The 21,093-nt window shown below is 44.5% G+C and overlaps 1 protein-coding gene across 4 annotated transcripts in view; it reads left to right on the forward strand.

Annotated features, from left to right (window-relative positions):
• Window positions 1-17,935: 17,935 nt before the first annotated feature.
• nav2a (neuron navigator 2a) overlaps window positions 17,936-21,093 on the forward strand; it is a 190,079-nt gene continuing 186,921 nt past the window's right edge. For 3 of the 4 annotated variants that reach the window (XM_074624398.1, XM_074624419.1, XM_074624408.1), the window contains exon 1: window positions 17,936-18,845. In XM_074624398.1, coding sequence (XP_074480499.1) covers window positions 18,636-18,845 — 210 coding nt within the window. In that variant the 5' untranslated portion in view covers window positions 17,936-18,635. The remainder of the gene's footprint in view (window positions 18,846-21,093) is intronic. The other variant, XM_074624428.1, reaches the window with a different exon arrangement.

The raw sequence follows: 21,093 nt of genomic DNA on the forward strand, positions 1-21,093 counted from the left end.
TCCACTTACACGCACCCCCTCGCACTTTCTTTAACGCAGTGCTGTATCCGGTCTGAACACCCCGAAAGACCAGAAACCATGTCAGAGCTGGTGGTCACAGTTAAATTAGTAGTCCCACTATACTCCCAATATGTTGATAATTCAATACTTCAGCATCTATGCAGTTCATATATAATCTCTGTTGACACTAATCTCTCTCCAGAGCTCACAGCGAACACCCTCCATCTACCCCACACAAATGTGTATTATTCTGAGAAGAAATACAGTGTAAACACACAGCAGAGCAGGCAGTGGGTGTCCTAGTTATTACTGTCAATACCGCCCATTTACAGCCAAACCGCCTCTATTATTAGACTGCACTGGACTGTCATCAGGTACCTTCAAAGGTTGCTACATAAATCACACATGACGGGTTTTTTTCCTGCTCTGTGAAGTGCTGTGTTGAGATCGGCAAGGGTCTGGGACATGTTTACCATCACAGAGGACAGGAGGAAAATAATAGAAGTTTCCCTTGTTATGTTATTCTGTGCTCTGTATGTTTTTCTTCTTTCCATTTTCTAAATGACGGAATGACATGTGAGGCCAGTGGGGTGGAATTAATGTATTTTTCTTTATGTTTCACTCAGCGAGTTTGTGCTTGTTTTGACGTCAGGATATGGGTGTATTTTCAATCAGGCTTTTCTCTCAACATTGTCAGCAGTTTATGCAGGCTGGTCTCATACACTGTTCATAGCTATACCTATGAAAAGTAATGAACTGTGATTTGTGTGTATCCCACTAAATAAATTTGTGTGTAATTAACGTATGCGTGAACCAGGAAGTATAAAGAGCGACGAACACCACATAGAGAGGAAGTCAGGGTGGGTCACAAAACACCGGACTTTCACTCAGAAACCAGAAGTCAACGTTCCTTTATTTGTCACGTAAATTCTTAACTTAAGTTACGCCACTTCCAGAGTTATTTTAAGCCAAACCACAATCTTTTCTAAATAGTTTTGTTGCCCAAGCATAACTAAGTAGTTTTGTTGACTAAGCCTAACTAAGTAGTTTTGTTGCCTTAGCCTTACTAAGTAGTTTTGTTGACTAAGCCTAACTAAGTCATTTTGTTACCTAGTCTAACTAAGAAGTTTTGTTATCTAGATATAACTAAGTAGTTTTGCCTAAGCCTAACTAAGTAGTTTTGTTGCCTAAGCCTAACTAAGTCGTTTTGTTGCCTAAGCCTAACTAAGTAGTTTTGTTGCCTAAGCCTTACTAAGTTGTTTTGTTGCCTAAGCCTAACTAAGTTGTTTTGTTGCCTAAGCCTAACTAAGTAGTTTTGTTGCCTAAGCCTTACTAAGTAGTTTTGTTGCCTAAGCCTAACTAAGTTGTTTTGTTGCCTAAGCCTAACTAAGTAGTTTTGTTGCCTAAGCCTAACTAAGTCGTTTTGTTGCCTAAGCCTAACTAAGTTGTTTTGTTGCCTAAGCCTAACTAAGTTGTTTTGTTGCCTAAGCCTAACTAAGTAGTTTTGTTGACTAAGCCTAACTAAGTAGTTTTGTAACCTAAATCTAACTAAGTAGTTTTGTTACCTAAACCTAACTAAATAGTTTTGTTGCTTAAATCTAACTAAGTAGTTTTGTTGCCTAACTAGTCGTTTTTTTGCCTAACTAAGTAGTTTTGTTGCCTTAACCTAACGAGGTAGCTTTGTTGCCCAGATCTAACTAAGTAGTTTTGTTACCTAAACCTAAGGAAGTTGTTTCCTGTGAAGTCGGAAGTTTATTTTGAAAAGACTATGAATATAACGAGCGGAAAGTTAGAAGTGTTGCTGGACATTCGTAGGAAAACTAACGAAAAAGGATGAATTACTTTTTCACAAGATATCATACAAACCGTTGTATGAGAATACGTTGAGTTTATGTGGAATATATGTGGCTTGCAGTTAGTCATTAGCATAAGGTAAATATCTAGAATGGAAATTAAAGGGACTGTTTGTAACTTCTTACATGTATAAATCATTGCTGGTCGGTGTCCCATACGCGCTCACGTGTGGCTACTCTGTTCAGACTCAGACTCCAACACAAACTACAGTGAAGCAACAAAACCTCTTGGTTGTATTTAGTGAAGCCCGTCTGTTAAACAGTGTTGGCCGCGGTCGGAGGACGCAAACATTAAGGACTCATACAGAGTTTCCCAAGGCCCACCCCTGGGACAATCTGATCACCTGTCACTGTTTTTGACACCAGCATACTGACCTCTCATTCACAAGTCCAAACCCTTAATAAAGACAGTCAAAGTTTGGCCTGAGGATGCCACTGTACAACTCCAGGACTGTTTTGAGCGCACACACTGGGACCTGTTTGCACAGCAGGCTACTAATGATGATGCAGAGGTTGATCTGGAGGAATTTGGTTACCATGGCGCTGTAGAGAGAGGGTGACATGCCAGGAGCTCCGTACCTGTTTTGGTTATTTTAGTGTTTTTTTTTAAAGGTTAGTTTGTGTTATTAGGCCAGTTTTATGTTATTTTGTTAAGTTTTGCTAGTTTTAGGTCTCTTGATAGTTTCAGGCTCTATAGCACCTAGTTAAGTCAAACAACAAAGCCCCCAGGATCACTGACAACAGAGAGACACTTCTGAACATCTGAAAGACGAGCACTCACCACAGCCGTGACCTCCTCACTCCGGATTTAACTCTCTTTCCCGAACTGAGGAGGACAGACAGGCGAGCCGGGGTCCGACCGAAGTCCGGGTCCCAACAGAGAAGGAGAGGCAGGCGCCCCACGCACCCCACTCCCCACCATGTTACTGGCAAACGTGCAGTCTCTCGACAACAAACTGTGCGAGATGCGGGGGCGGATATTTTTCCAGCCGGACATCAGAAACTGCAATGTTATCTGCCTCACGGAGACCTGGCTATCAGCTGAGGTACCGGACCACGCCATCGAGCGGACAGAGACCAGAAGCTCTCCGGGAAAACGAGGGGTGGAGGGGTATGTTTTATGGTTAACCGGACTTGGTGTGACCAAAAGAACATCGGAACCATCGGCACCTTCTGCTCCCCTGACTTGGAGTAGCTCATGCTGCAGTGTCGGCCTTTTTGGCTCCCCAGGGAGTTTACATCGGTTACCATCGTCGGTGTTTATATCCCCCCCAGGCCGACACGGACAGAGCGCTCCGGGAGTTACTCAGAGCAGTTAACGTGCAGGAGACCGCGCACCCGAAGACCGCACTCATTGTTGCGGGGGACTTCAACCGGGCTAATTTAAGGAATATTTCTCCAAAATTTGTATCAGTACATTCACTTCAACACACGTGGGGGAAAACACACTGGACCACTGCTACACACCCTTCCGCAATGGCTACAAAGCCCTCCCCCGCCCACCTTTCGGCAAATCGGATCACTCCTCCATCCTCCTTCTCCCCGCCTATAGGCAGAGACTGAAACGTGAAGCCCCCGCCTATAGGACCGTTCACTGCTGGTCAGACCAATCAGACGCCATCCTTCAGGATTGTTTTGATCACGTGGACTGGGAGATGTTCAGGACCGCAAACGACAGCATCAGTGACTTCACAGACACAGTCTCCAGCTTCATCAGGACATGCACGGAGGATGTAGTCCCCACAAAAACTATAACGACAAAGCCAAATCAAAAGCCCTGGATAAACTGTGATTTCCATGCAGCCCTCAATGCACGGAACACAGCCTTCACCTCAGGCTGACCAGAAGACTACAAACACTCACGTTATTCATTAAGGACAGTAATCAAACAGGCAAAGAGGGACTACAGACAACAGGTGGAGTCCAAGCTCACTTCCAACAACCCAAGGCACTTGTGGCAAGGACTCCAAACCATGACGGACTTTAAAGGACCCAGACAACAGATCACAAACACAGCACCCAACCTCCCAGACGACCTCAATCATTTTTACGCCAGGTTTGAATCCTCTGTCAGACCCTGTGTCATGTCCTGCCCCACCCCCACCCCTGCAGACAATCAGAACCCCCCCTTACCACCACTGCCCCGCGGCACTTCCAGCCCCCCTCTCCCTCTCCCTCCCCAACCCTAAACACCACTACCATCCTACACTGACACCCCCCTTCCCTCTACCGCCACCTCAGCTGAAAACCTGGATTGCCCACCACCTCCACACTCCTCCTCCACGACTGCTGCAGAACAGGATTGTCCCCTTTCTATCACAGAGGCTGATGTTCGCTGGACCCACGCAGACCGGCCAGCCCAGATGGCATATCTGGACGCGTCCTGAAGACCTGCGCACACCAGTAGGCGGGGGTTTTCACAACAATCTTCAACCTGTCGCTCTCTCTCCGGACTGTCCCCACCTGTTTCAAATCCACCACCATCATCCCCATCCCCAAACAACAGAAAGAGACCAGCTTAAATGACTGGCGCCCCATAACCCTCACCCCCATAGCCAGCAAGTGTTTTGAGAAGCTGGTTAAATCCCTCATCTGCCCCATGCTTCCCCCCACACTCGATCCCCTGCAATTTGCATACCGCCCAAACAGAGGCACAGAGGACGCCATCGCCCACGTCCTACACACCGCCCTCTCCCACCTGGAAGGAAGGGACACCTATGTGAGGATGCTGTTCGTGGATTACAGCTCAGCGTTCAACACCATAGTGCCCTCCAGGCTCGTCACTAAGCTCAAGGATCTGGGCCTGAACAGACCACTGTGTGACCGGATCCTGGACTTTCTGACGGAACGCCCCCAGGTGGTGAGAATGGACAACCTCACCTCCACTTCACTGACTCTCAGCACAGGAGCGCCACAGGGCTGTGTTCTCAGCCCCCTCCTGTACTCCCTCTACACCCACGACTGTGTGGCAACAAGAGCTTCAAACACCATTGTGAAGTTTGCGGACGACACAGCAGTTGTGGACAACTTACAGGGAGGAGGTAACCACCCTGGAACAGTGGTGTCAGAACAACCACCTCTCCCTGAACGTCTCAAAGACCAAGGAGGTCATCGTGGATTGTAGGAGGGGGGGTTCCACTCAACCCCCAGTCACTATCAATGGCACAGCGTTGGAGAGGGTGGACACCTTTAAATACCTGGCTGTCAACATCAATAAGAACTTGACGTGGGCCACCCACACCACCGTTGTAGTCAGGAAGGCCCAGCAGAGACTGTATGCTCTGAGGCGCTTAAGGACTTTTACACTGAAACCACAAATCCTCAGGGACTTCTACCGGGACACACCCCCACAACAGCCTGTTCTCCCTCCTGCCCTCTGGTAGAAGATACAGGACCCCAGGACTCTCACCAGCAGACTGAGGAACATTTTTTTTCCCCCCAGGCCATCAGACTTTTAAATAGATAATTCATACGACACCTTCTCACAGAAAAAGTACCTCAATCATATACAGTATTTTATACTGTATATACTGTATATGTTCTAAATATATATGTTCTTAATATGCCTGTATGTGTTCTTAATATGCCTTGTACAAAGTATTTCTTGTATATCTACATTCATATTTCCTGATATGTGTATGTTCTTAATATGCCTTGTACAAAGTATTTCCTTTTATAATTGTAATATAACTTATTATTTTTAATGGAGCTTCCCAGCAAAAAGCATTTGACACGATTGTACTTGTATAACCGGCGTGACAATAAACATCTTGAATCTTGAATCTTGAATCTTGAATACACAGCCACTGTGCTTTTTTTCATCAACAGCTGTGTGGACAACATTACAGTGGATAAGAAAATAAGGACGTTCTCAAACCAAAAACCGTGGATGAATGCAGAAGTCCAAAATCTTTTAAAAGCACGCAATACAGCTTTTAAATCTGGTGACACCACAGCATAAGCTGAAGCCAGGTCAAATATGAATAAAGGCATAAAGAAGGCTAAAGATGCATACAAACAGCGCATAGAGGACCACTTTAAGAACACTGACAGCAGGAGCATGTGGCAAGGTATCAGAACCATCACTGATTACAAAAGCAACCCTGTGTGCCCGCACAGGTATGTCACACTGTCCAATGATCTCAACACCTTCTTCGCTCGCTTTAAAACCAGCAACAGTGTGACAAATGCAAGTCATCTCACTGAGCACACATGAGGAACAAAGTGCACTTCGGAGGGTAAACCCTCGGAAAGCTACAGGCCCCGACGGAGTCCCAGGACGTGTACTCAGGGACTGTGCGGAACAGGTAGCAGAGGTATTTACGAGCATTTTCAACCTGTCTCTATCTCTGTCAACAGTCCCCAAGTGCCTGAAGACAACCATCATTGTGCCAGTGCCAAAGAAAACCAACATCAGCACCCTGAACGACTATTGTCCAGTTGCCCTCACACCGGTGATAATGAAGTGCTTTGAAAGACTGGTCCTCTCACACATCAAAGCCACCATCCCCACCTCTCTGGACCCACACCAGTTTGCCTACAGGCCTAACAGATTCACAGAGCGTGCCATCTCTCTGACCCTTCACACGGCCCGGACTCACCTGGAGAAACCAGGCACATACGTGAGGATCTTGTTTATTGATTACAGCTCTGCCTTCAATACTGTTATCCCCTGCAAGCTCACATCCAAACGGCACCAGCAGGGCCTCAGCTCTCCACTTTGCAACTGGATCCTGAACTTTCTCTCAGAGCGACCTCAAGCGGTGAGACTGGGTCCCCATCTCTCCTCCACCATAACCATGAGCACCGGTACACCACAAGAATGTGTGCTGAGTCCCATCCTGTACTCTCTTTTCATCCACGACTGTGTCCCTGCATTCGCTTCCAACACCAAAGTGAAGTTTGCAGATGACACAACCGTGATTGGACTGATCTCTAAGAACGATGAAACTGCCTACAGAGCTGAAGTGACACATCTGGTGAGCTGGTGCTCAGAGAACAACCTGCATCTCAACAGTGCAAAGACAAAAGAGCTAATTGTGGATTTCAGGAGGTCCCGAGCTGACGAGTACGCTCCAATTTACATCAACGGAGACAGAGTGGAAAGAGTGTCGAGCTTCAGGTTCCTCGGTATTCACATCTCAGATGACCTCACATAGTCCACTAACACCACTGCACTTGTTAAGAAAGCACAACAAAGGCTGTTTTTCTTGAAGACACTGAGGCAAGCTGGTCTGCCCCAACAACTACTAGTGACTTTCTATCGTTGCACCATGGAGAGCATCATCACAAACTGTATCTCTGTGTGGTACATCAGCTGCACAGCAGCCGACAGGAAAGCACTCCAGCGTGTCATCTCCAGAGCACAGAAGATCATCAGAACACAGCTCCCAGCCCTGGAGGACGTCTACAACTCACGCTGCCAAAAGAAAGTGGTCAACATCTGCAAGGACATCACACACCCACACCATCATCTGTTGGAGCCTCTACCATCCGGCAGGCGCTACAGGGCCTTCTAAGCCCGCACCTCCAGGTGGAGGAACAGCTTCATCCCCAGAGCCATAGCTGCTCTGAACCAGTCCTCTAAAGGAACCATGGCTGCCTGGCTGCCCCCCCCTCCATAAGTACATGGATCATGGACTGCATAGGCTGTGCTGCACGCACCCACCTGTGCTGCCTGCGCTCTGTCTTGTAATGGAGTTATGGCAGTTATGGAAGGCCCCCCCTTCCATAACTACATGGACTAGATGCACTTTATTTGTTGTTTTTTACCATGCAGTTAACCTGACTGCAATTGCACTTTGAACTGCATTTGTTTATGATATTGCACATGCCGACTGATTACACTATTTATTATGAATTTAATTATTTATTATAATCATTGCCTTTTATATTGTTTTAGATTGACTACTTACTTTTACTGCCCTTTATGACAGTTTGCACATACGACACTGGTCACTAACCTCATAACTGTCTTTATACAGTACCCTGTATTTATAGACTGTCTTTTAATGCATCGTGTATGTGACGGGGAGTTGCAAACTCAATTTCGTTGTACCTGTACAATGAACAAAGTCTGATTGTATAAAAGTCTATGAGAAAATGAGTCTACTTCTCTCTTGATTTATTACCTCAGTAAACATTGTAAACATGAGTGTATGGTCTCAATCACTAGTTTCAAGTCTTCTTCAATACAGCATGATGTTCATTTAGTGAATGATGGTCCCATTTAGAGTCAGATAGACCATAAAGCAGAGGATGCTTTAGGGCGTGGCTACCTTGTGATTGACAGGTCTCCACCACGGCGTTTTCTGGTCTGGGAGTTGTCCGTGTTTTCGTCTTACAACTTTAACCCTTTCACAGTGTGTTTTCACTTCATCAAAGTTAATTATAACCTTTTTGGTCGCCTAAAAATGTCTTATTCAGTGTTCGGTTGTTCTTATCTCCACCCTCCCCTGTCACTTCTGGTTGCGAATAACCAAGATGGTGACGGCCAAAATGGCACTTCTTATATACATTCTATGGGCTGGATATTGCAAGATATCCAGAATCCATACCAAATGTGTAAAACGCAGCCTAACTTGGGCATTGATTAAAAAAACTGGACCTTCAAATCTTTAATCACATAAACTGTTTCAAATGTTTGGACCCTCGGCATCACGTCGCTACACACACACACACACACACACACACACACACACACACAGACACACACACACAAAAAGCGCACTAAATCATAATCAGATATTAGTATTTACATAATTTAGGATTAATGTAACAGGATTAAGATTAACATACTAACTACAGTACATCCTCTCCTGGATTAAATCATTGCTCTAATTCCATCTCCTCCTCTGGTTAGCTGCAGTATGAACTGAGGTGATCTTTTCACATTGAACTGGAATACTGAACAGTGCTCTACAGTATTTTGTGAGTCATCAGTTTTCATGTCTCTAATGCTGCTAATTTGTTTGGTTTGGACTGTGGGAAGCAGCTATTATATTTAAGACGCTTTCTCTGTCATTTCAAGAAAGCAAAGATTTCAGAGTAAATGACTTGTTAAAGCTGCAGTGGGTAGAAATGGAGCAAATATCATTAGAAAAAGTATTTTTTATAAAACTATAACAGTAGTGCATGAGACAGGTAATCTGAAAACCTTCTTGTTCCTCTGTGTCCTCCAGTGTCCTCCGGTGCTCCCGTCACAGGTTAGATGTTCTAAAGCCTGAAAACAGAGCCATGAGGAGGAGCAGAAGTCTAGTTTTCTCTCAGAACACTTGAATTACAATATGCTGAAAGGTATTATGGGATTTTTGCTCAATGATGCCAAAAAAATGCTGCCTACTAAGGCTTTAAGATGGAGATTTTTAGTCATGAATTTCATGTACATACTGTACATTCAGAGTACAGAGGTTTATACAGTCAAATGTCTCCACAGTACTCCATCGTCTCTTTTTAATGGTATGGGACAAAATTTAGCACAGATCTTCTTGGTATCCTAATGACTTTGGTGATCATACTACTTTAAGCCAAACAATGATCTTGTTCTAGCTTCTCAAATGTGTGGATACAGCTTGTCTTTGTCTGTGAACCTAAATATTTTAACTTTTAGATAGAGGTCGACCAATTTTTTTCAATCGTTTTCTGCAGCAGCCAAGTCGGCTACTTTTGCATACATCGTTTTTAATAAATCAGTTTTTTGTCATTCAGAATATAATCATTCGTAATAGAAGTGTGATTTAGTGGATTACATTGTTGGGATATGTTCTATTGATTTGCAATGGGCGATGTGCCATTCTGTGGCGTACGACTGGCCAGGATTACTTCTGTTGCGCATCTCGTTACATTGTAAAATATCACTCTTGCAAACCATTAATGTTGGTGCAGATTCCCGGGGTAAGGAGGATCTTAAAGTGTGCAAATTAATTTCATGAATGGATAGTTACGTGGCTAGATTATTTGGAAGAGAGAACCCAAATTTGTTAGCTAGGTAAAGTAAGAGTTGAATGATTTCTTTTCCTCCCTGTCTGCCTGTCTTGCATTGTGGACAAAGAGCTGGTAGTGTTGCGTAGTAATATTCGAGAGAGAACTTTTTTTCTTCCCCTCTACCTTGACTTTGTGTCTGGAGCCTCCAAGCAAAACGGTGATGTACATCCCCGCATGACTGGTGGCAGCTGCGCAGCCATCGACCACTATGGGAGCCCGATCCTCCAATAACGATATTTTGTAAAATGTCCTACCGGCCAACTAATCGCTCTACCTGTAGTTTCAAACTGTTGGTCAGACAAAACAAGCAATTTGAAGATGTCACATTGGGCCATAGGAAATTGTACGGGCATTTTTCACAATTAATCAAGAAATTAATCGTTACATTAATTGTTAATTGAAATGATTGTTATTTGCCGCCCTAGTACAGTTTATTTTGTTCTACTTGGCTTTCAAAGCATAGTGGGCTACTGGCTGCACTCGTATTTACATGTTGTTTGGAGTTATGTTCTCAATCCTAACAAACTTCTGTTGGAAGATGTTTCACGCTTTTTGTGTAACTGTGATTATATTTTGGGGATCATCCAAGTTTTATGGCTCTCACCTGGCCAAACGACTCCAGAGTTTCGTTAAACTGCTCCGAGCACACAGTACCCAGCGCAAATGTGTCTACAGGCTTTAAATCTACCATGGTCTGGGGAGATACCTGTTTATAAATCTGTATGTAAATTCGTTTTTTCTTTGGTTCTGCAGCAGGATCTGGTTCAACACCTCAGCTGCCCTCTGTGGCCTGCAGTGAGCCGGGCTCATCTGACACCCGTCCACTAATTGGCCATCCTCATATTTAAAGAGGGGAAGCTTAATAGAGTCAGAGGAGGGAGAGACTATAGAGAGGAGAGTCTATTAATACAACTTGTTTAGTCAGTGTCTGGTATACTGTTCTTCCTGAAAATAAACAAGCGGCTTTTGAAGCATTACATACAAGTCCAATAATTCAGTAGATCGTTAACGAAAAAATGTACAATGAATTGCAGCCTTTACTTTACTTACTTTATTATGATCACTGATATACAGTAGGGCTCTTGGTATTTCTGTATTGGAAAGTTTGGTATGGAAAAGTTGTCTCTGTTTAGTATAGTATGTTTATTATATCTGGTCACGTAATTTATTTTTGAATACATATTATATAAACTGGGAAAAAAAAGTTCGGAAACTTGTGTTTGGTGGATTATTTCTCTGTTGTTACAATGCTAATGGTCATTGTATTTTACATGGTTGGAAAGCCTGTTTATTTACCTTCACAATGATGTCTGACTTGTAAGGATCATGCATTTGTGGGATGAGCAGCACAGCTGATTATGTGGGTAGCACCCAAGAAAAAATTTGCCAAAATGCTCTTCCAATGGTAAACAGTGTATTCTCCTGTTGGTATTGACTCTTGTTCTGAGTTGTTTGGTGGATTGGATGATTGAACTCTCAATCAGTAACAAGGAACAAACAAAACACTTTATTCATTTAATATACCGTCAGGAGCCTCAGTAGCGGTGGAAGATCCATACGCAGCCACAACAGCCTGGCACCTCCTCCTCATGCTGGTCACCAACCTGGTCACACGTTGCTGTGGGATGGCGTTCCATTCCTCAACCAGGATTCGTTGCAGGTCAGCCAGCGTGGTTGTGTTGGTCACTCAAAGTGTTGAATTGGGTTGAGGTCTGGACTCTTGGCAGGCCGTTCCATTGTCTGTACTCCTACATTGTGGAGGTAGTCTGTGATAACCCTGGCTCTGTGGGGGCGAGCGTTGTCATCTTGGAGGATGAAGTTAGGTCCCAGATTGTGGAGATATGGGATCGCCACTGGCTGCAGAATCTCATCCTGATATCTCACTGCATTGAGATGGCCTTCAATGATGACAAGCCTTGTTTTGCCAGTGAGGGAGATGCCGCCCCACACCATGACACTGCCCCCACCAAAAGCTGTTACTCCATCGGTGCAACAATCAGCATAGCGTTCTCCTCGCCGTCTCCATACTTTGACCCTGCCAACCAACTTGCGCAGACAGAACCTGGACTCATCACTGAACATGACATTCCCCCACATGTTCAGGTTCCATTGTCTGTGTTGTCGACACCAGCGCAAATGGGCCAGACGGTGAAGGGCAGTCATTGCAGGCTTCCTGGTAGCCTTATGAGAATACACTGTTTACCATTGGCAGAGCATTTTGGCAAATTTTTTCTTAGGCGCTACCCACATGTAGGGGATTTACAAATGGAACAGGTTTGGTTATTAGCTAATTTAATAAATAATATTCATAGAATTATTATTATTAATAAGAATTATTAATCAACATTAATAATGAACGGGGCACCACCCTGGAATCAGGGACCAATAACCAAAACGTTAATCCAGTCTCATAAGGGGATTGTTCACTCCAAATGCCAGTATTTAAGCACTACTTTACACTTAGGAGATGAACGGTGAAGGGTGAATCCGAGCACTGACTCTCATAACCAGCCGTTATTACAATATGAATGCACAATAAACACAGACAACTGCTATTTAAAATAAGACCATTTATTTAAATATAGTGATCTTAATCAACAATAAACACTCTAACAACATTAATCTAAATCAACAGTTATTACAGCAGTAATTACTAATTAACAACACTTTTAATAAACAAACGGACATTCTACAATGCAGCTCTAAGCACTAAACTAGAATTAAACAAAACACAAAGGCAAAAGGAAAGGTGTGTGCGGGAGAGAGGGAGATGTGTGTGTGTAAGAGAGAGAGATGTGTGTGTGTGAATGCAAATGTGTATATGTGGTGTGGGAGGAGCAAAGGACACCCTAAGTGGACGTCACCACGCAAGTGGTTACGTCACACGAGGGGGGGGGTTTGCTCGAACGTACAGATCACGCACAAACGGGGTGTGACTCCCACGTGACCTGTAAGGTAATGAGGTGAGCCTATGTGAGGAGGCGTGTCTATGTGTGTGTGTGGTGTAGGGAGGAGCAAAGAACACCCGCGGTGGACGTGGTGACGTCATGCGAGGGAGGGGTTGCTCGAACGTTACAGATCACGCCCAAACGGATGTGAAAGTCCCGCGTGATCAGTAAGGTAAGAACGTGAGGAGGCGTATCTACGTGTGTGCGTGTGTGGGAGGAGCAAGGGAAACCCCGAGGCGGCGTCACCGTCACGAGGGAGGAGTTGCTCTGGTGGCGGTAGCGCCACGGAAATTACCGACTGGTACGAACGGGACGGGGATCCCGCGTGTCGGCAAAGTGTTTGTTTGTATGTGGTAGAAGTGGAGGGAAAGAAAGGCGGAGCGCCTTGAAACAGTATCACAGTCAAAACAGGAAACACCGCAGCAGCAGGAATCCTAACTGCCGCACGAGAGATGTACTAGCTGGGTTATTATCACTCAGATGCTCGGCAGGCAAACTCACGTCAGCCAGCCGTGCACTGGTCTTTTAATAATAAACTACAGCTACAGATCTTCACGTTTAGCAAGAGCTAACACAAGGAGCACACAGTAATCAAACAGTCAGCAACAGTAAACAAAGCAACATAAACAAGCAAAGCAAAGCAAGTTAAATAAACAAAACAAACAGACAGACTCGGCGGTCCGTACGTTTAGTATAAATCAACAATAGTTATTAACTTATTGGAATATACAATCTCACTAGTCTCTGCCCAGGCACAAGCCTCTTACTTGAATCGCTTCTTCAGAGCGATAGTGGGGTGGATCTTCGTTAATTGGTCCGGCGGCTTCGTGCTGGCTCGGACAATAACGGGCCGTTATGGAGCTCGTCAGCTGCTGAACGGCAGGCTGGACCTCCGTGTGGCAGCGGAGGGGGAAGCAGCCAGAAATGAAGGAAAGGCGGTGCGCTCGTTTCCTTTGATGAAGAGCGGTTGTCCTCGGCTTCCTTGGTGAAGCCGGGCTGTAGTCTTCCTTCTGCAGGGATGTGGATCAAAGTCTGATGGACACAACATTATCTTAACTCGTCCAGCGAGGTCAGAAAATGTGGCTCGGTCTTAGGTGAACGCTGAAGCGTGGGGTACCGTGTTGGGTTTGCAGTGGAAAAGGGGCGAGCTACTCAGGTAGCGTGCTTTTATCTCTTGAGATAGTGGGCGTTTCCCCGGAAAAGGCCCACTTTTCCTGTTAGCCTCATCCAATGGGGCTGCTCCCGTTTGGATTCAACTGAGATCGCGCGTGAAGACGCGAGATTTCATGAGCTTGACCGTTGGGTCCCCTGCTGTGATCAGGCTTCTGGTTTCCCATGTAGGCCAAGGCTCTTTGTCTCGTGAGGTCCCTACACACATAATCAGCTGTGCTGCTCATCCCACAAATGCATGATCCTTACAAGTTGGACATCATTGTGAAGGTAAATAAACAGGCTTTCCAACGATGTAAAATACAATGCCAATTAGCATTGTAACAACAGAGAAATAATCCACCAAACACAAGTTTCTGAACTTTTTTTCCAGTTTATATAGTATGTATATTGTCAGCAGTCAGGTCAGGTAAAAACAAAATCCACAACCATGCTAGTGTTGTGCCCCTTAAACAGGGGAAATAGTGAGAGAGAAGGATGAATAAATCACACGCAGCTCTTCCCTTCACTCGTCTCTGTATTGAGACACATTTGAAATGTAATGCAATGTAAACAAAACTCATACATTTAAACATCAGAACTCAGTTTCTGGACCACAGTAATCATGGCTTAATTACATTTTTAACTTTCTCTAAAACATTTAAATTATCTTTTTAACTGCTTCTAAATGTTCTTAATTCAAATACAGCATGAAGTCTCTCTTATGAAATGTATTTAAACTTTTAGCTTTTTAACTTTTTTAGACACATGAATTCACCTTTAAATGTTATAAAATCAACAACTGCATACACATATATGAACGTAACAGCCTAGCTTAAATGCCGCCGACAAAGTAAACAGACGACGGGACCACGATGCATCCGACAGCTAGCTTACATAGCAACAGCATTAGCTAGAAACTTTTAAACATAATACAGAGTACAAAATGTGCACTTTTCCTCTATAATGAACAACAACAACGTTTAACGAATTCTTAATAACATGTATTTACAACGTTATAGTGTTTTGTGGACGTTATTTACCTTAAACAGGGGAAATAGTGAGAGAGAAGGATGAATGAATCACACACGCAGCTCTTCCCTTCACTCGTCTCTGTATTGAGTGAGGAAGAGGAGCGCGATCCCCCTACTGGAACCCCGAGGCATTACCAACAGATCAACGCACAATCAACCCACACACACAAGGATCTGCATCACCTATCTGCATTATTCCTCTTTCTGGTTCACTGCATATGTGCTGCATAGTCTCTACAGTGACCAGTTTTTATGCATATTTACATCCAAAAATTAAATGACATGTCCTGAAAATGATACAGTAATAACTGAGACAACAAAGAAATTAGCTTTTCTCTAAATAAATGAATTATGCCTGAAAAATTAATTATTCTTGCATTATTCTTGCCTGTCACACTAGCGGCTCATTGCGGCTGTACTTAGGCACAGCGGTGGTTTGAGCTAAATGCATGCTAACATTTAAACGGTAAATGGACTTGCATTTATATAGCACTTTTCTAGTCTTGCGACCACTCAAAGCTCTTTACACTACATGTCAGCATTCACCCATTCACACACTGATGGCAGAGGCTGCTAAGGTGCCACCTTTGCCCATCAGGATCTGATCTAAATACTCATTCACACTTCGATGGCTATTATATGCCTTCGGGAGCAATTTGGGGTTAAGTGTCTTGCTCAAGGACACATCGACATGTGACCCAAAGCAGCCGGGGATCGAACCACCAACCTTCTAATTGGTGGACAACCTGCTCTACCCTCTGAGCCACAGCCGCCCAATTACAATGCTAACATCCTGATGCTTAGCAGGTATAATGTTTACCATGTTGACCATCTTCATTTAGCATATTAGTATGCTAACATTTGCTAAATTGCAGCTGCTTCGCTAGTAAGGTGCATCTGAGGCTGATGGGAATGTCAGTAGTTTTCCTGGATCACCAAAGTTATTGCAGTTCTTCCTGAGGCAAACATGACCGCTGTACTGAATTTCATAGCAATCCCTCTTATAGTTGTCAAGATATTTCACTCAAAACCGCAAATGTCAGTCTCATGGTGGCGTTAGAGGAAAAATCAGAAGATCACCAATGTCATTAGGACACATCATCTGGGAACCGACCCGTTCTCACTTCCAACTCGTCAAATTCCACCGCTCGGTCAGTGCCCCCCGGTGTCTGATACCGAGGCACCGAGGCACCCTTTAGCATCTGTATGAGACGCACCAGGCTCTCAACCAACTCCGATGTAAACCCATCCATGTTGTTATTAGACAGTCAGAGTAACGAACATAGTATAAAGTGCGTGAAAGTCCGCTAAGGGCCGGTGGGAGGCGAGGTTGGACGGGTCAAACAAACACTTGCGTACTTGATGCCAGTTACGTAACAAATGGAATTATTTTAACACAACCACAATCTTTTGTTGCCTAAAAATAAATATATAATATATAACTATTTAACTATATAACCCATAATTCTAATAATAATGATAATAAGTAGTTTTGTTGCTTAAGTAAACCTAAAAGCTAAATAAACCTATGTTGGAGGTTTATTTTGAAAAGACTGTATGCATGTAATGAGCTGAAACTGACACTATAGAGGGGTACCTAGAACATCATAGGTTGAAGGACCATAGGACTACTAGAGGGGTATCTAGAACATCATAGGTTGAAGGACCATAGGACCACTAGAGGGGTATCTAGAGCATCATAGATTGAAGGACCATAGGACCACTAGAGGGGTACCTAGAACATCATAGGTTGAAGGACCATAGGACCACTAGAGGGGTACCTAGAACATCATAGGTTGAAGGACCATAGGACCACTAGAGGGGTATCTAGAGCATCATAGATTGAAGGACCATAGGACCACTAGAGGGGTACCTAGAACATCATAGGTTGAAGGACCATAGGACCACTAGAGGGGTACCTAGAACATCATAGGTTGAAGGACCATATGACCACTAGAGGGGTATCTAGAACATCATAGGTTGAAGGACCAGAGGACCACTAGAGGGGTATCTAGAACATCATAGGTTGAAGGACCATAGGACCACTAGAGGGTTACCTAGAACATCATAGGTTGAAGGACCATAGGACCACTAGAGGGGTACCTAGAACATCATAGGTTGAAGGACCATAGGACCACTAGAGGGGTACCTAGAACATCATAGGTTGAAGGACCATAGGACCACTAGAGCATCATAGGTTGAAGGACCAGAGGACCACTAGAGGGGTATCTAGAACATCATAGGTTGAAGGACCAGATGACCACTAGAGGGGTATCTAGAACATCATAGGTTGAAGGACCAGATGACCACTGACCATTTGACGAGTTGGGAGTGAGAATATGTTGGAATGTCAGTACCAAATGTTTGCCAGTCCATCCAGTAAATGTTGAAATATTTCACTGGATAAGTGAAAACCTTGACCTGCCGGTGGCTTGATGAAAAGCCAGGCGATCACCAGAGTCAGTAGGCTTCATCCTCTGGGGAATATAAAGGGCTGTACATGACATGGCTAAATCCACCCAACAAAACATATCAACACATGAAAAAGATGATTTAAAAAATGCCTCCTTAAATCCTATTTTTCATCAAACAAAAATGTATCTCAAAGTAGGCTGATATGATTTGTTCCTTGCGTTGTTTACTGTGACCCACATGGATACCGGAGTGATTTGCCTCATTTTAAGACATTGTCACTAATTGCCTTTGGGATTCAAGTCCTTCACAAGCAAACAAAATCCTCACACTGAACTGGCAAGATGAGATGAAATAGCTCTACAAGATGGGCATTTTTTATGAAAAGGAAGTGAGACATGGAAATAAAGAGGCAGACTGGAGCAGCATGCTGGGTAGATGTGTTGAGCTCTCCTCCACATATGTCAGTCCTGATCTAAGCCACACCGGCTGCTAACCACGACTTAGAGCGAGAGAGAGAAAGAGAGAGAGGCAGCGGAGTGCCATGTGTTTCAGGCTGTGTAGTCACAGGCTGAGCAGTCGTTGAAGCGAGCGGTCGCTGTGTCACTGCTGCCTTTTCTTTTTTCCTCTCCATCTCTCGGGTCTCTCCTCGACAGAGTTCGCTGTTTCCTTCCGTCATCCTGAAGCGATGGTGTAATTAACAGAGCTCTGTGGGAGAGGAACTGCTCTGCCTCCTGTAGGATCCTTTTGCCAATCGCTGACTCTCACTCAGAGCTGGAAATACATGGAAGGGAACACTCACTATGCCACCAGGCAACTGGGGAATCCTCCTAGTAGGAAGTGGGATTTTTGATTTTCTTTCCAGGACTTTGCAGAGTGGATTTTCTCATTTCCATCTAGACACATTATTTTTTACAGAAAACTGTGAGGAGGATTTCTACAAGCTATAAAGAGCTGAAGCTACTTGATAGCAGGAAACAGGTGGAATTGGTGGGTTTTAAGCCCCCCACTGCATGTTGGGAGCTCAGCTCACCCCCCCTGCTGACATCCAGCAGGAGCAGCCAAGACCAGGACACGGACAAATTACACACATTACTTCAACCAGGTGCAAACTGCACACGTGTTTCTTCAATCTGGTGACACCTTCACAGAAGTAGCTGGACCATATGTGAGTAAGGAGGAGTCTTGCTGACTAGTAGCAGAACTCAGTGTGAGAAGGAGGAGGGCGTGCAGTCATCAGGCGGTAGGGAAAGAAGATGCCAGCCATCCTGGTGGCCTCAAAGATGAAGTCAGGACTCCCCAAACCCAAACCGGTGCACAGCGCCGTGCCCATCCCCCAGACCCACAGCAGGCCGTCAGCTCTAGCTCTGCCTCTCAAGACCCACATCTCCTCGCTGGGCCAGCAGGTGGGCGCAGGACCCCCGAGAAGCATCACACCAGGGTCAGAGGATGGAGAGGACACTCAGGTGAGGATGTAAAACTGAAACTGTCACCTCCACCCACACCTGCTGAGCTGGATTCCACTGTTATTCTGTCTTTTCATTGGATCTCTGTCCACCTAAGTAGTGTACTCAGCACAGCCATCATCTAATGAATGTAGAGGAACTCATGGTGTCGGCTAATTTTGAATGATGCTGGATAAGATTATACATTTCTGCCTCCAAAATCCTCTCTCCACGAATGGTACGTCCAGAGCTCGGCAGGTATCTGAAGTAAATCTTTTGATAATTTGTGCACGTTAATTACAATAGTACAGTATTTTTATTATGAATTAGGGATTTTACTGTCTGACAAGAATGACATCATGAAGGAAAGTCTAGAGTCTTTCCGGTGTAAACACATGAAGAAATTCAGTTTTGGCATGAAAAGTCACTTCGCCACTTCTTCGCAACAATATCAGTTGTACAGGTAGAGAGGGTAGAGCATTGTATTATGATTGGTATTTTTGGTGGTTATAGTGTGTCGGTAAATGGACTCCAAGTATCGATCTTTTACAATATAAACTATTAACTCTTAACAATCCGACGGCCCGTTGCTAAACTGTATCTTATGAGATAAAACAGATGTTGACAAACTGCATAATTTGCAGTTGAAAAAAGGTAAATCGCAATATATCGTAATATATCTTATCTAGGGCTGTCAAATTTACCGCAATAATAATAATGCGTTAACGCAAATTTGTATTAACGCCACTAATTTCTTTACCGCATTAATTCTACTTGCGATTTTTACCTGTGAGGGTTTCTGGACAATATCTGTCATTGTTTTGTGTTGTTAATTGATTTGTAATAACAAATATAAACATACATTTGCATAAAGCAGCATATTTGCCCACTCCCATGTTGATAAGAGTATTAAATACTTGACAAATCTCCCTTTAAGGTTCATTTTGAATAGATAAAAAAATGTGTGAATAATCACGATTAACTATGGACAATCATGCGATTAATCGTGATTCAATATTTTAATCGACTGACAGACCTGATCCTTTCACAATACTCAGCATATCACAAAATGTTTAAAATCATAATAAAATCGTATCGTGACTTAGGTATCGTGATAGTATCGTATTGTGTCGCCTCTGGTGATTTCCACCCCTAATCAGGCGTCATCATCGGTGTCTTCAAATTGTCTCGGTGTGTGTTTATATATTTCTGTGCCATGATGACTCTTTAAATGATATTTTTTCCGTAAATCAATACACATAATTTCAGTACTTTGTCTAGCTCAGTTTATCATAGTAGAAACACAAAGCCAAACTCAGTCATTTCCTGGAAGGAGACAGCAGACTGTGTCTGCTGTCCAGGATGGCAGCGTAGCAGTGTAGCAGGGTAGCAGCGTAGCAGGGTAGTAAGGTAGCAGCGTAGTAAGGTAGCAGAGTAGAAGGGTAGCAGCGTAGCAGGGTAGCAGGGTAGCAGCGTAGCAGGGTAGCAGGGTAGTAAGGTAGCAGGGTAGCAGCGTAGCAGGGTAGCATGGTAGCAGGGTAGCAGCATAGCAGGGTAGCAGGGTAGCAGCTTTGTAAGGTAGCAGGGTAGCAGCATAGCAGGGTAGCAGGATAGCAGCGTAGTAAGGTAGCAGGGTAGCAGCGTAGTAAGGTAGCATGGTAGCAGGGTAGCAGCGTAGTAAGGTAGCAGGGTAGCAGCGTAGCAGGGTAGCAGTGTAGTAAGGTAGCAAGGTAGCAGGGTAGCAGCGTAGCAGCGTAGCAGCGTAGTAAGGTAGCAGGGTAGCAGCGTAGCAGGGTAGCAGGGTAGCAGCGTAGTAAGGTAGCAGGGTAGCAGGGTAGCAGCGTAGCAGGGTAGCAGGGTAGTAAGGTAGCAGGGTAGCAGCGTAGTAAGGTAGCAGGGTAGCAGCGTAGTAAGGTAGCAGGGTAGCAAGGTAGCACGGTAGCAGGGTAGCAAAGTAGCAGGGTAGCATCGTAGTAAGGTAGCAGCGTAGTAAGGTATCAGGGTAGCAAGGTAGCAGGGTAGCAGCGTAGTAAGGTAGCAGTGTAGCAGCGTAGCAGGGTAGCAGCGTAGTAAGGTAGCAAGGTAGCAGGGTAGCAGGGTAGTAAGGTAGCAAGGTAGCAGGGTAGCAGCGTAGTAAGGTAGCAGGGTAGCAGCGTAGTAAGGTAGCAGGGTAGCAAGGTATCAGGGTAGCAGCGTAGTAAGGTAGCAGGGTAGCAGTGTAGCAGCGTAGTAAGGTAGCAGGGTAGCAGCGTAGTAAGGTAGCAGGGTA

This window comes from Sebastes fasciatus, chromosome 2 (genome assembly GCF_043250625.1).
Source record: "Sebastes fasciatus isolate fSebFas1 chromosome 2, fSebFas1.pri, whole genome shotgun sequence".
NCBI lineage: Eukaryota > Metazoa > Chordata > Actinopteri > Perciformes > Sebastidae > Sebastes > Sebastes fasciatus.